This window comes from Pseudonaja textilis, chromosome 6 (assembly GCF_049901715.1).
Source record: "Pseudonaja textilis isolate UNSWEBS1 chromosome 6, rPseTex1.2, whole genome shotgun sequence".
NCBI lineage: Eukaryota > Metazoa > Chordata > Lepidosauria > Squamata > Elapidae > Pseudonaja > Pseudonaja textilis.
Genome location: NC_141995.1, coordinates 33,601,469 through 33,617,807, shown reverse-complemented (window position 1 = coordinate 33,617,807; position 16,339 = coordinate 33,601,469). Strand labels below are relative to the sequence as shown.

Below are 16,339 nucleotides of genomic sequence, written 5' to 3'. Positions count from 1 at the left end.
GAATCAAGTCTTAGGAGAAAGCCTCTGTCTCTCAGTGCTTGTAAGGAATAAATTAGGCCCTGAAAACAGTGTTGTCTAGCTGTACACTTTGAAATAAAGTAAACTTCTTTGAAATATGCTTTTAAGATTTTGAAGCCTTCATCTCAACAGATAATTACTGTCATCTGCTTACACCTAAACCTTTTTAAACATAAAATACAGTTTTTAATTCAGTACTTGCAGATAACCCTGATAAAAATGATTACGGCCTTTGACAGTGTCATACAGAATACCTCATAAAGCTGTAAGCAGATAGCATCAATAAATCCAACTTGCATGCTGGGAATTTTGTTTTTCTTTTCTCTGTTCATTAAATCCTGGGGGGAAAAAATACAAATATTGGAATAAGAATAGTTCTAGAACATTCAAATATGACCGTGTCCATCACCTTGTCCTTTTCAGCCAGGAGATGTTGGTCTGCATTGAAATCCCAGTTCAGTCTCAGTAACCTATATAGTCATTGATAAGCCAGTTTTGTTGATCCCTAATTTCTTTAATTGCAAAGTAGGAATTTTACTGGAGTGGTACAATCCATTAATGCTACCATAATATTGTTAATGGAGACTCTAAATGAACCAGGTCAAAATCCCATGAAAAAAAATCAATGTAAATGGAAATATGCACTTAAATGTGACTTCATCTTGTCTTTGGTCTCATCAAATCATTTTTCATATGGCTTAAAGTTAACACTGACTGATTTATAATAAAAAAACAGACACACATGTATTTTCAAATTGTGGGGCATATATTCAGATCATCCCCCCAAACCCCAAAAATCCCTTTTATAGAAAATACATTTCATATCAATATTCTATCTCAGAGTATTCTCATTATAATAACTCAATAATTCTGGTGACTTCCTTTAATGTGCACATAGAGCATATTCTCTGGAAAGCATAAATCTTGGAATTGCTAGCTAAGTTCATAACTCTGATTTTCAGGTTCATTCTACATACGTCTTATTCTAATTTTACAATTGCCATATGAAATGGCTAGTTACATCCTATAGAAAATAAAGCACAAATTCAATATCACAGATTCAGTTTTTCTTTTCAGTTTAATTTTTCAAGGCAGATGGACCATACTGTATATTTAATTACAGGCTCTAATTGTTAAATAATCAACCACTGAGAAATCAAATGGCTTTTATGTATATCTGAAATGAACTTCATCGACCCCATAAATGCTAGTTTGAAACATGATGGTGATCACTGTTTGGAGGGCATTAACACATACAGTACATACAAACAATTGAAAGCTTGGGGTTTTGTTGCTGTTAAGGTTTAGACATTTAGACATTTCATGATTCAGTAATAAGCTGATCGGATTGCAATAAAGGATAAAGAGGGGTCCTTGATGCTCCCTGAGCTTGCTATTTTCATTTAATTACCCAATGATAAAATCATCGATGCTTTTTTTCAACCCCTCAGTTCAACACTGAGTTACAAATATTGTCCATTATTGGTAAAAGAAAAAGAATTCTAACTATATTTGATAGAAATATTTGATTCTGCCTGAAATAATAAAAATGCTGTATAAAATAAATTTCTAGAACAAAACAATCTTAAAATGTTGTGCTTCAACTTACTGTGGGTTCAATGTTGAGTTCTTTTCTTTCTTTATCTCCTTGGTCAAAGAATTCTGCAGCTACAAGTTCAGCAATCTGCATGAAGGAAAATATATGCCTGCTACCTTTTTCAGTAAACGTAAGCCATAGATAATGAACTTTGTATTTAGTGTATCATAGTAGTTAAGATATTGGTTGTGAGAATTAAGTTCATGTCTCCATATGATTATGGAGCTCCCTGACTTTTACTAGCCATTTTCTCTGAACTCCAATGGCACCCTAGGGTTTTCTGGTTTAAAAATAAGGGGCAAGCTTAGAGTCACCTTAAACTCTAAAACAAAAGGGCAGATGATAAATAAAGGAAGAGAGGGAGAGAAAGAAAGAGAGAGAGACAAATTATGCAATCTTTTTAATGCTGCCTTTCTAATAATTTTTACTCTGTTTTAATGGGTCACATTTCATTGCAATGTCAGTTGGTACAATAATCTGCTAAGCAGCAATTAATATCTGTGCCAAATGCACAGCGGATTCAGATGGGAGGAATAGCAGGAACAGTATGTTCAGGGAAATAAGGAATCTGATCAGGTTTTTGGTAGATACTTACCCGCTGCTGCACTGGCCATGGTTTTGTTATTGCCGATAAGTCACATGCAGTCATCAGCATTGCTCTGTAAAAACACAAAACAATTCTTTTACGGTATAGTTTGAAAAGCATTTCACTTCTGTAGCAAAAATAAGAATATCGGTGATACCCTAAATTTCACTGAAAAAACAAAACAACTTTGGAAACATACAAATTTATTATGAGTTGAATGGCTGCAAATGATAATATTTATTATTGTGGGAATTATAATATTAGAAGGAGGGCATAGCTCCTTTTCAAAGCACTATTTCATTTTTCCTATCATTTATTTTCTTTCACTACTAATCATCATAGATTGCTGTGTTAAGTGACCATTCCTAATTGGAAGAATATAGTGAGTGTTTCTCCAATTTAGGCTTCAACTCCCAGAATTCCCCAGCCAGTATCCAGTTAGAGATGACTGGATCTGTGGCGGACATGTTCTTAGGAACATAGCTGACATCTCCATAATGTAGTCCAGGCTTGAAGCATTCATGAATGTTCTACATCTAGCCCAGACTATTACAGTCACTGATTTACATAATTATATGTCACTGCAGATTACATCTTTCTTCGGTTGCCTTTCTCATATAATTCAGGAAAGGCAAAATTCTTTCCCTTTTGATGACTTATACATTTAATAACAACTGCTACTACCAATTCTGGGCTGCTATAAAACTTTGTCCCATTAAAAAAAAAAAACTTGAGGAAACGCTAAGGTTCAGTGTTCTGAAACCAGATCTATACAATTTACAGACTCAGCCTGTGGCCAGATCTTTATCCTCAATGGCTATTTGTGACAGCTCAGTCATTCATTTATCACTGGTATTAACAAGCAGGATAATATGTTGCAAAAACTCATGGTATGTTGATCGGTCAGTACTAACTGAAAAGGTCAAGGCTCCCATCAGGCCACATATATAAGAGCATAGAAACCACTTCCAGTATTTATATAGTGAACTATAAAGCAAAAGTGTCCTATATCCATAATGAATCTCTGATTATTGCTGAAGGACTAACTTCCTGTTGTAAATGTAAACTAACTACTCTGATGCAAAGCAAAACAAAATATTTTTTCTGAAAGCTAAGAAAACCAATTTTAACAGATCAGTGCTTTTACACAATAGACTTTCATCCAAAGAACAATATGGTATTTTGTAAAATCATGTTGGGAAATAATCTTGTTTGGCAAATAATATGAGACCTTACCAAATAATTAGAAGTGAGTAATTCACCCATATTCATATAATTTTTGTTCTGCCCAGCCCAATCACCCAATGAAAGCAAAACAATTATTGCTTTCAATAATTGCTTTCAAAACAATTATAGTTATAGGGAAGAAACCAGACTAGATGACAATAATGTTCTTAAAAAACTTACAAAAATAATTCCTTTTGATAAAGGTCTTGTAGGTTAAACTGATTATTCCTCAGAAGGTCAAAAAACTCTCCTCTTCTTCTGAAAAGCATACAAAATTTAAATAATAATTACTAAATGCCTGAAAAGGAAAATTAGTACAATTTTACATTCTTAAAAAAGAGACGAGAAAAATCACATATCCAAGCAGAAAGTATAATTACAATACCATAACTGCAACTTACTTTATGTGTAGTGCTAAATCTGTGGCAAGAATAGCTTGCTTGATGATTTTCAATGTTGCCTTGTATTCTTCAACAGAAAGAGCACTGAGAATCTGATTGCCCTTGGTCCAAAAGAAAACAATGGAACATTTATGACAATCCATTGAGTATAATGATACAGTAATTTTAATAGGCTCTTGTTAAATTCTATGCACTACTGAAAACAAAAATATAGAATTTTTAAAAACCCAGGTATTAAAACTGAGGAAGAAGAAAACATAACTAGGTAAGGACCCTAAGAAAATATAATTATTTTTTTTGAACTATTCAGTTGAGAAAATGTAAGCAGCTACTACTGAGTTTTCTTACCAATCCCTAAAAAACAAGGCTTTTTTTAGGGGTTCCATGACTGATATCTCCAATGAACTATGTATCTATATTTGTGTGCACACTGCTGACACTGCCGCATGTAGCATCAATAATAACAATAACACACACAAATATAAATCGTTGTAAATTTTCTGAGAAAAAAACAAAGTTGAAATTTCTCCAGCTACCACTTTCTTCTGTCAAAAATTGAAGTGGAGAAAATTAAACAGACCTTTATGTACACCTACACCTGCTATTAAATATTCATATTTTATTGCCATACCTTATTCCTGTACAGAAGTGAGCAGAGAAAATGCACAATTCAATTGCAATGAATAGAATCTGCCTGACTTTAATTCTCTCTCTGTGCTCTACCAAATCCTTATGCTGTTCTAAATTCATGCAGGACCTGGCACAGCTCCACCAATAAAGATGCATTATTTAAATATGTTCTGATGATATAATTTCACTGACATTTTGCAATGTGTGTAGCCTTGTAGCTTATGTATAAACATCTTGTTCCAGATTAAGAGAATTTCCAATTGACAAAAACATGGAAACAAAGGCACCAGAAGGAATAAGAGTTTCATATTAAGCTAAAAATATTTTGTAACTTTTGGTTTAGTCATTATCAAAGATCACTAGAGAGAATAAAACAAAACAGAAACGATGAACAAGTCTTGCCTTTAGCTCACTGCTTCCACAAGGTTGGAAATCTTGCTAATACCAAGGGTGCTTAAGGTTCCTTAGAAAGATTAAGCAGAATTCTTAAGCATATTTTTTTTTCTTTTTTCATTAGGATCAAGTTTGTCAAAATATTAACAAGCTTATCAAGCAGCATTGGAAAAGCTCAGTAGCACAGCTGAGAATAGGGTTGAAACATACCACTAGAAATTATTCAAAGACTAAATTGGACATCTTTTCTTGTAAACACAACTATCATTTACCGGTGTGTTTAGGATCATCAGGCACTGATCAAAATGATGATGTTCCATTATTGAGTGGCAATAAAGCTGTGCAAGAGGGTGTTCACTTCTGGGGAAAAAGAAAAGAAGGAATTAATTACAGATACAAAATAGCTTTACAAAACTAAGAATATAGCTTTGGGGAATAACATTTCCCCACTCCCATTTATAATAATTATGGAATATGGCTGAAAGAAAACAAATTCTTATTCATCCTGAGATACACACAAATGTAAAATGGCAATTCTGCAACTAAACAGATGACTAGGAAAATGAAGTCTAAAATATACATTTTAGAATACAGAATCCTTCAAGATTCAACCTCCAGTTAACTTTGAACTTCTTTCAGTGTGGGACAGGAAGGGTAATTGTGTGTTGCACAATAGAGAAGTATCCAAATTTAAAAAGCTGGACAAGTAATAAGATATGCTACGATATTACTTTTCTCCCATTTGACCTGGCTGAGAAGAAAAAAATCATCCTGTATTTTAAATTGCCTAACAAGGCTAATCAAGTCCCCATATATATGAACAGAAAGGGGAATACGCCTAGGATAAGTGTGTAAATAATACTCTAGATCATAGTTTCATATTTATAAGTATGTTGTTATTATGTAGAAAAGCTCCATGATATGAAGATGTTCATAGCTCTTATCCATCAGTTTTTTTCTTGCAATCCTATCGGGGATTTCTGATAGATCTCTGTAGTTTATTGACTCTTTGGCTAGAAGTTCATTGAGATATGATCCAATAAATCAGTCCACAATGCTCTCTGCATGCATTAAGACAACAACTCTCATTAATTCCTAGTGATGATAGATGAAATTTTGGGAGCTATCCTGATCCACCTGGAGGGAGTCAAATAGAAAAGACTGGCAAACTCATTCTTATATACTCTATTTTCTTAGAAATGGGATTGGAAGAAGAGGGGAGCCTTATATCTGGAACTATATAGACATTTCAAATAAAAATCTATTCCAGATTTCTTTATTATAAAGTTTTACTATAAGTTAGCTTCTGCTTTGCTTTCACTTTTTTATACAAATTTATTTCTAAGAATATAATTTTGAGGCAAGAAACCTCAGTTTTCTGGTTCCCACAAAAACACTTGTTTTAGTTGTACTAATCTTGGGGCTTTAAAAATATTCCTGGAAACATTTTTACAGCATATTCATCCATTTTTTTAAAAATAAAATGCTATATAAAGGTAATATGTCCTGCACTCTTCCAAATATTTTCTTAAATAGAAACCTTTCCTAACCTTGAAAGATACCTAAAAAAGAACAGAGACAGAGAAATAAGATGAAACTTTTCTTCTCATACAGGGACTAGTGTTCTTTCTACCATCATACTTCATTTTTACAGAAATTTCTAAAAGGTACATGATATACTATTAATATTGGACATTATACATGCACAGGAAGGGGGGAGGACAACATATTTTTATAATAATCTATACAGGTATATTTTGGAAGATATTGTTTTTTTACTGAAACAATGGCAATTGACACTGGACTTTACGAATAATTATCCACTCTATCCCATCTGAGACCAATTGCCACTAATTGCCTATGGAAAAGGATGGAGGGAGTCAAAAGACCTCCTGAAGCCCATAGGCTGGTTTCTCTCCTTTCTCTTGCCTCAGAATACATATAAGCAATTGTCCCATTGGAACAATTTCTGGAGGGAGGATTTGCACTGGAAATTGCTGAAAGTCTACTTAGTATAATTCTTCTTTCCCTTTATGCCACCAAGACATTGCTGCCAAATGACTTGTGGAGAAAATACCAAGGTTTGTTGTTATGTATTTTTATTTCAGATAGTTTACAATAGCATGTTTTTAAAAAGAAAAGAACAACACACTCATCCAAAACATAAAACCTCCAAAAACTCTAGTTCCACCCATAGGAATCCCTAATGCTTTACACCAGGGGTGTCAAACACATCACAACGGCGTCACATGATGTATCGGGACTTATTCCCTCTAAGGAATAAGGGCATGGGTGTGGCCAGCATGTGATGCATCTGGCCCACCAGCCGCAGGTTGACAGCCCTGCTTTACAGGATCTATCATCTCATCCACTTTGCATAATTGTTCTGCTATAGCCCCAAATAATTGCACTTCTCATAACCCAAAAGTTGGCTCTTGAACACCAATACTTTTACTATTTCCTGCTTTTGGTTTAAAGCAACCTTGACAAATACATACGCCGAATCCCTGAAAACCCTGAGAGAAGATTCCACAATCTCTCTAGTTAAAACTTCTCTAAATATTATGGCTGAAATGTCAAATCAAAATGAAAAATAGAAACATTAAACTGCAATATTCTTTCCTTTTACCTTCCATTTACTCACCTCTGAATGTAAGAATTATTCACCCCTCTGTGATCTAAATCATGGCTCAGAGCTGCAATCAGCAAAGCAAGTACCTCAACATCAGTAAGTTTGTTCTGTACAATATGAAGGAGAGATAGATTACTATATGTGCAAAAATACTTGATGTGGTACCAGTGCATTTACATGTTGTTTCTTTGTCTGTTTCAATATCTATACATTTTGACATCCACTCCTAAACAGAAAGTAAATAGATCTCTCTCTATATATGGCTATTTTGGTTGAGTAAAATAACACAGAATTCAGAATAGGTATATTATTTGGCCCCCAAATAATCATTATCCAATTTTGTATTGTATAAAATTTTGTTATTTCAATATTTCATGGTTACAAATTCAACAAATATTTTAAAAAATAAACTATGCAAAGCAATAGTGTATCATATCATGATCATTTTCTATTCTTAATAATACAAATGTAGGCCTAAATTGACCTGGGCCAAATTTGCAATACACAATTAAACATATCCAAACAGCAAAGGTTCCAGAGTTTGACTGATAAGAGAACTATTATTTGCTTTTGGGTGTCTTGAGGAGTACTTGTTCCTCAGGTTTCTAATTCCATGAAAAGTTGAGCTATATTCTCTGTATGAGGATTTCAACTTGTTTGCTTAATCACAAGCTGAACGGCATTCCACATGCAGTGTAAATGTCTAATATTTTTAGAATAAGGCAACAGATACCATAGTAGCCATCGGAAACCTAAAGACTAATTTACCCACACTTTAAACAGGCAATCTGAAGCCTCCAGGGTATATGAACTGACAGTCTGGAGTTTCATGGCAACTATTGGAAATCAGCAGCACAACTACCTCCCATTTTGAGGCTATTTTTGTAAGTCCTAAGTATGTTTACACTATTTGAAAATAGATAAAGGAAAACTAACTTCAACTCCACAAACTCTTTGAGCTATAGTGCTGGAGGAAGTTATTTAGAGTTGCCGGGATAGCGAGAAGAACAAATCATCTAGTACTAGATATAGAAAAAACAGGCTGCTTTTTGAAAGCACTGAAAATCTAAACTATTTTGGAAAAATAATATAAAGGCAAGAGAAAATCTTGATGATTGCAAAAATCAAGGCCAACTGACAAAGAATTACAGAAGACATTTTGGCTAGGTAATGTAACTGGTGTCTCAAGCATGAAAATTTTAAAGTCTGGATTAATGTTGATCACACATGCACATTTTTACCAGAATGATCCACCCCTAATTATATTCTTCAGGCCTTTCAATGGTGTAGCCCATCAGGAATGTATTTGAGTCCATTCTCCTTACTGCAGGTCATTCTCTTTGTCTCTTTCCTTCACTCTTTTCCAGAATTCTCTAGAGAACACTATAATAGAGAACTAGATCTTTGCATAGCTACCCTACCAAGTGCTATTCTGACAAATATTTTTGACTTCTGATTCCTTTGTTAATGATTGATCCTAAAAGGCAGAAGCTATCCACCACCTCCATATCTTTACTATAATTTCTAAGATGCTTCTTGATTTTCATTATTAGAGCTAGCAGAGCATTTGCATTTTTAATTATCAAAATAATGTTATCAGCACAGCATAGGGTATAAATGTTTACTTTTATGAAATATTTTCTTCTTTTAATGATGTAGTGCAGGAATACTTTACATGATGATTTTATAGTCTATGAACTAGCTCTTTGTAAAATTTCAACATATTGTGTTGCAATGCCTAGTTAAGGTTTTAAAAACAGCCTAATATAAATAAGGTTATTCAAACATACCTGAATTTTTCCTGTCTTTAAAGCAGCAAACATGCATTGGGCTGTATTAAAAGCATGTCTCCAGTTGTGATAAGTAACATTTTTCCGATAATTTTTCCTCACACTTAAAATCCATCTGCAAAGGACCTTTCAAAAATAGCATTGTTGAATTAAAAGTATAATACAGAAGAAACGCCATCATTTTTAGATAACAACCCCAAAAACAAAATATTAAAACTTCAACAAATATCATATCTGGCTTTTATACATGCTTTGTCGAACTGAGTTATAAAAGTATATTTTAACTTAGAAAGATGAATTTAAGGAAATAAAATGAAAGGGGCTCTAGGACACATGGTGACATGAATACATGAATCCTTAAACCAAGTGTGTTATTTCTTAGGTTTATATGAAAACTTCCTAATCTTAAGAACAGACTAATATAAGGAGTTGCCAGTATGTGGTTGTTTGCATCTCCAATAAGCTGAAGTATCTTGCTACTTTTAAATTTTAAGCGATAAACAAATTATTGATCAAATCTGCTGATTTTACAAGGTCTTAGTTTATTTGAAGAAATATCTAATGCATTGTTTGAAAATGGTAAGAAAATCCTTCTTTATGTACATATTTATCCAAAGATTAAAAATGTGAATGTCTAGCAAACTGTAGGCTGATTAAAGCTTATATTTCCTTACAAGGGCCTAATTGCAGGGAGGCCCATTCCAGAAAAGTGCTTTGATAACAGTTGCTAATTTATTTTTCCACCATATGTTAAAAACTTGACAATTTTTAAAATAGAAAAATGCAATCTGTTCACTAGGCATTTAGATATATATAATATATTTTGACTTAACTCTATGTTCAGGCACCTTTTAAAGCAGGAATTCCTTAGCAGGACACAATTCAGATTTCCCCAGATTATAGAATTCTGGAGAATCAGAATTTAAAAAAAAATCTCAGGGAGAATTTATAGATAGAAAAAAAATATCTTCTGTAGATAGTGACAAGGATGTAGGAAATATGGTAACAATGGTAAGAAGCACATAGCAAACCCCACTTCCTCTGGAGCTTATTTGCATGGAAAATGACAGAAAATGTTGTTCACAGATAACAATGCATTTTTCCCATGACCTCAAGGGTGGTTTAAAAACTACTATTCAATTTATATCCAGCCATATACATAAAGCACATACATATACACAAACGTGCATTACAGAATAATTGGCTACATATATGGTCATACTTGTGGCCTCACCTCATGTTTTATTTGGAAATTTTGTACAAGGTTAAGGTCAGTAAACATCCGGATTGTGCATAGAGAAGTCTCCATATCTGACAGCTCAAAGTCACTGAAGTAAAAGTCAGTGAGCCTGAGAGATTGTGCAGACGGTACAACAGCAGCCTTGAAACAAACAAGAACAGTAATGAAAAATGTTGTCTTTCAAGATATTTCAAGATATATCATCGATCATCTGTGATTGTCAAATCCCACATCGGAGGTCCTGATCTCAGAGCGCAGCCTTGCTAATTCATGCAGTAGCCTAATTTCTAAGATCGCTGACCAAAGACAAGAGGATCCGTGAGAAGACAGACCTAATCCCTAAGATCGCTAGCTGATGATCTGAAGTAACGAGTGAAAATTAACCTTCTGCCAAAAGACTTTCATCTATACTTCCAACCTATTATATGCCCTCTTCCTATACCCCCCAGGACCATGCAAACTAAATCTTCTCCTCCTCCTCCCATTATTCTCTTCCTGCCCTAATTTTTCCAAATATAACTCTGTTTAATTGATTAACTGATCTTAATAAAGGAGTAATCAATTTTTACAATTATTTATCATTAGTGAGTAATATATTATTATAGATTATCATAGACTAGTGGTTATTGATTAGTTTGGTTAACTATTTTGAATATTAGTATGATTAGTATGTTTAGTGCAAATTAATGATTAGGACAATTAATTGACTAGTGTGTTTATTGATTAGTGTAATTAATTATTAGAGTGATTATTGATTAATTGACTAGTATGATTAGTATAATAGACTGTTTGGCATGATATTACTTTATTGATTACCACAATACCTTGTTTGATTGAACAACCTAACCAACAAACCATCTCAACAAATCCACCATGCCAGGAAAACAATCCAATGTCAAACCTCAACCTAAAAAGAAAGAAACCCCTACTAAAGAACCACAAGACTGTTGCTCTTGCCTTATTTGTAAGGAATCTTTAAAGGAGAATAAAGATTACATCAAATGTTCTCTTTGTAAAAATAACACTCACCATAATTGCTTAGGATTATCCAAGCAAATGGCTCTATTCCTAAAAACATCTGCCAATGCTTTTCCATATTTCTGTCCACCATGCAGACCCAAACTAGAAAAATAAATTACCCTGTTGAAAGAGTCGATACCACTGAAACACGTATAACATCCCTTGACACCACTGTAGCATTCCTGGACACTATGCAAACTAGATTGGCAAACCTTGAAAAAAAAGAGACAGCACTAAAAAACGAACACCAAACATCTACAAACCATATCTCTACTCAACAACTGCAACCAAAACCCAATCCACAAAAAACAACAAATCCTACAAATATTGATATCCCCATCCTCATCAAAGAAACTGTTGAGCGTGAACAGAAGCGACCAAATGCCATCTTATTTGGTCTAGAGATCAATGACAATGATGACATGTCTAATGTTCAAAACATCATCAGAGAAAATCAAGCATCAACCATCTCCCCTGAAGAAATACTTGATATTTCCCGTGTTGGTTCTGAGCTTAAAAACAAAGACAGCTTGATGATCCCATGCCTCTGCAGGGTTGTTTTCAAAAATGAAACAAGCAGAAAAACAAACCTGGTCACATTCCCAACTTTAAAAGCCGATACAAAAATGTATGCCACCAGATAAAGACTGAATGTACCAATTATCACACTAAAGAAGAGGAAAACCTTCTACGCACCAATTTCAACTTTCTACAATTTTGTAAACAACAAACTAAAAGACTCAAGGTCCATCCCACCCCTAAAAGAACCAAATGGTAAAGACTGCAATGATGACACCATTAAAGCCAACCTCTTTAACACATTCTTTGCCTCAGTATTTGTAAACAGCAATGGATCATGCCCAATATTTCCTAGTCAAACCACAGACAACTACAGTGATTTAATACATATCGATTTTACAGAAGACAATGTTGAAAAAGCACTACACAATCTAAAACCATCTTTATCTATTAGACCAGATGGAGTTTGTGCCTACTTCTTAAAAAAGCTATCCACTGCCATAGCTGAACCTCTAAGCATGATCTTTGAAAAATCCTTCAGGGCCAGCTCCTTGCCAAACCTATGGTCACTAGCCACAGTCATTCCCATCTTCAAAAAGGGAGACCCCAGCCTAGTTGAATATTACAGACCAATCTCTTTATACTGTATCACCTGTAAAATCATGGAATCAATTATTAACCAATCCATTATCCTCCACTTAGAGACAAACAACCTACTCTCTAACAAACAGTTTGGTTTCAGAAGGAAACTGTCCTGTAACCTGCAACACTTGCACTGTAAAAATATATGGACTACACAACTCTATCAGGGCAAAGCAATTGATGCAATCTACCTAGACTTCTGTAAAGCCTTTAATTCAGTGGTACATGATAAACTACTCCTAAAACTAAGGTCTTATGGTATCTCTGGATACCTGCATAACTGGATAGAAGCATTCCTGTCAAACAAGCAACAAATGGTGAAAATTGGAAGCATCCTATCAAATCCTGTACCTGTCAACAGTGGTGTCCCCCAAGGCAGTGTTCTAGGACCAACTCTCTTCATACTCTATATTAATGACCTCTGTGATTATATTAAGAGAAACTGCATTCTTTTCGCTGATGATATAAAGCTATTCAACACCACTGACAATGCTGCTACCATTCAAAAAGACTTCAACTATGTGTCAGAATGGTCAAACAAATGGTAACTTCAAATCTCAACAAATAAATGCTCTTCCAGTTTGAGCCTCTTTGGCAACAGAGCGAAACCTCGTCTCTGTGAGGCTTCGATCCATGCTCACCACTGGAGAGCCCCGAGCTGGCTGGTTTCAGGGCTAAGCCACCCCATAGAGGTGGTGAAGAGGGGGGAGATTGCCTGCAGGGTTGAGGAGAGCCACATCTCTCCTCCCCAGCTGGCCATTACTCCCTTTGCTGAAGGCGGTTGTAGCGGTGGTCAGAAATGGCCACCACAAACAAGAACTCGACCGGAAAAGAATGTGCAGGAGGAAGATAAGAAGAGAAAGTTTTGGTTGACTGGGTCAAACAGCAAAAGCAACAAATAAGGTATCCTGGAATTGAAACTATTAAAAAAAAAGCAATAACATTGTTCCCTAAGAAGATTTTTAAGCTGTGAAGGAGAGAGAAAAGGGAAAAGATTTGGGGTTTTTTTCTCCTTTTCCTATACTGACAGCTAAGAGACTTAAGCAAGAAATTGGAAAAAAATCCACTTTGACATCAATAGGCATTTAATGCTGAAAATAAAAAGTCAAAGGGATAATAAAGATTTCTGGATAATCAAAAGCTTTTGAAAACAGGAAAGGAGAGAAAAAGAATAAAAGGGCAGGATCTGGAAGGGAAGAGACTGCCTGGAATTAAAAAGAACTTACAGCAAAATCTCAACAAGACTTCCAAAAGATACATTCTAACTGAAATATAGCCACAAAAACCCTAGGAAGAGAAAGTGGAAAAAGAAATAAGAAGAAATAACTCGAGACTATTTGGATTACTTGATGATTTCTGGATTTTTGGTTATTGTATTTGAATGACTAAAATCAATCGGATGGTTGTTTAGAACTATTTAAAATGGCTCCACTTTTAGAAGAACTGAAAATGGAACTTAGAAAGTACAAAGAAGATGCACAAGAAGGGAGAGGTTCTTTTGGCTTCATATTTCAGTTTTTAGAAATGGAGATTTGAAATTATGAGAAACAACAAGAAATGCCTGCAGAACAAGAAGATTGCAACAAAGAAGAAGCCATCTTTAATGAACAAGTAATCTTAGATGGGGGGAAAAAAGGAAAGGGGAGAAAGAGAATGGAAAGTTTAAGATTGGGAAAAACAACTCCCCTCAAAAATAGAGTGAAAAATAAGTATAAAATCAGAAAGCAACAGAAGAGGGAAATGCAGAAGAGAGAATTAGATGTAGAGAGACAAGGAGGTAAAAAGGGGAGGGAGAAGATGAGAGGGAAGAAAGAAAGGAAAAGAAGTTATAAAGGACAGAAGCAAAATATAGAGAAACAGGGCCTATTTAGAGATAATGGGTGAAAATTTAATGGAAAAAGGGATTCTGCAAAGGTACATAAGATAGTATTGTTATACTAGAAACAGAAATAATTTTAGAAAATATGAAACAATGTATGATTAAAATGTTTGATAAAATAGCTATCGTAATTCAGTGGAATGCTTGTTAATAAATAGATCTAACAAAATGAATATTTAATGATTTACAAAACATATGTGAAGAGAAATAAGGGAAAATTAATTATGGAGATTATATGTGTCCTTAAGGAAGCATGATATTTAATTGAAAAAAAGTGTTAAAGATGTTAAGATTTTAATTATTATTAATGATAGAGCTGAATTGGAATGGAATGAGGATTTATAATTACATATATTTATAATCTTTTTAAAAAAAGAATATAGTGTGTATTATAAGAATGTACCAAGCAGAATTTGATTGGAAGTTTTTTTATGTATTATATTGAAGGTCATAACCTTAAGGTATATATTGAAGTTTAAATAAGAGTTGAATGGATGTAATTAAAAGATATAAAGGTGTCATACTCCAATTAGTAACTACAGGAGAAAATTTGTTTAATGAGAAAAGATAATATGAAATTGAAATAGAACAGACAAAAGTATAAATATAATGATTTGAATTGAGATGAGATGATCAAAATAAAATTGAGAAAATTAAAAGAGGGGGAAAACTATATAGAAAATGTAGACTAGTATAAGATATGGAATAGAACACAAAAAGGAGCATGAAATTGAGTTTTGTGTCTGTATAAAGAAGTTCAACCCGGGACCATGCTATTTTCAAAAAAGATGTTTTACTTGTATTTTGTATGTGTGAAAACCCAAATAAAACTTTATTAAAAAAACAAAACAAATAAATCCTCTATCTTACATATTGGCAAATAAAAAAAATAAAAATAAAATATAGGCTAAATAGTGATGATGATCCAAACTCTGTCAAGGATCTTGGAGTACTCATCTCTACTGATCTAAGTGCTAGAGCCTACTGTAACTACATAGCCAAAAAGGCATTAAGAGTTGTGAACCTAATCCTGCGTAGCTTTTTCTCTGGTAATATCACTCTACTAATTAGAGCATATAAAACATTTGCTAGACCAATACTTGAATACAGCTCATCAGTCTGGAACCCACATTACATATCTGATATTAATACAATTGAGAAAGTCCAGAAATATTTTACGAGAAGAATCCTCCACTCCTCTACTCGTAGCAGAATACCTTATGCCACCAGACTTGAAATTTTAGACCTAGACAACCTAGAACTATGCCGCCTTTGGTTCAATCTAAGTATAGTATATAAAATTATATATTGCAATGTCCTACCTATCAATGAATACTTCAGCTTCAACCAAAACAATACAATACAAGACCACAAAATAGATACAAACTCAAGATAAACCGCACCAAATTTGATTGCAGGAAATACGACTTCAGCAAGAGTAGTCAATGTCTGGAATACTCTACCTGACTCTGTGGCTTCTTCCTCAAACCCCAAAATCTTCAACATTAGACTGTCTACAATTGACCTCACCCTTTTTCTAAGAGGTCTTTAGGGGGCATGCATAGGCACACCAAAACGTGCCTACTGTCCCTGTTCTATTCTTTATTTTTTCTTATTCATATCCATATCATGTGTTTATAATTGTTTGACAAAATAAATAAATACTAAATAAATAAACCAAAGCACCATGTCACCTGGATGTAATTCAACCACAGGAGAGAGCTGTTCCTCTCATAACAACTAATAATGGAATAAATGTCTATGG

General features: G+C 34.0%; 1 protein-coding gene across 12 annotated transcripts in view; it reads right to left on the bottom strand.

The window, feature by feature from the left end:
• Positions 1-16,339, bottom strand: part of PDE5A (phosphodiesterase 5A) — an 87,916-nt gene that overhangs the window by 5,079 nt on the left and 66,498 nt on the right. For 6 of the 12 annotated variants that reach the window (XM_087936207.1, XM_026697972.2, XM_026697968.2 and 3 more), the window contains exons 12-20: positions 10,509-10,655; positions 9,275-9,400; positions 7,497-7,591; positions 5,125-5,212; positions 3,830-3,930; positions 3,609-3,686; positions 2,211-2,274; positions 1,628-1,702; positions 273-356 (exon numbers count right to left, since the gene is read on the bottom strand). In XM_087936207.1, the coding sequence (XP_087792333.1) occupies positions 273-356; positions 1,628-1,702; positions 2,211-2,274; positions 3,609-3,686; positions 3,830-3,930; positions 5,125-5,212; positions 7,497-7,591; positions 9,275-9,400; positions 10,509-10,655 (858 nt within the window). Of the gene's footprint in view, positions 1-272; positions 357-1,627; positions 1,703-2,210; positions 2,275-3,608; positions 3,687-3,829; positions 3,931-5,124; positions 5,213-7,496; positions 7,592-9,274; positions 9,401-10,508; positions 10,656-11,653; positions 11,747-16,339 lie in introns of all 12 variants that reach the window. The other 6 variants (XM_087936204.1, XM_087936198.1, XM_087936201.1 and 3 more) reach the window with 3 other exon arrangements.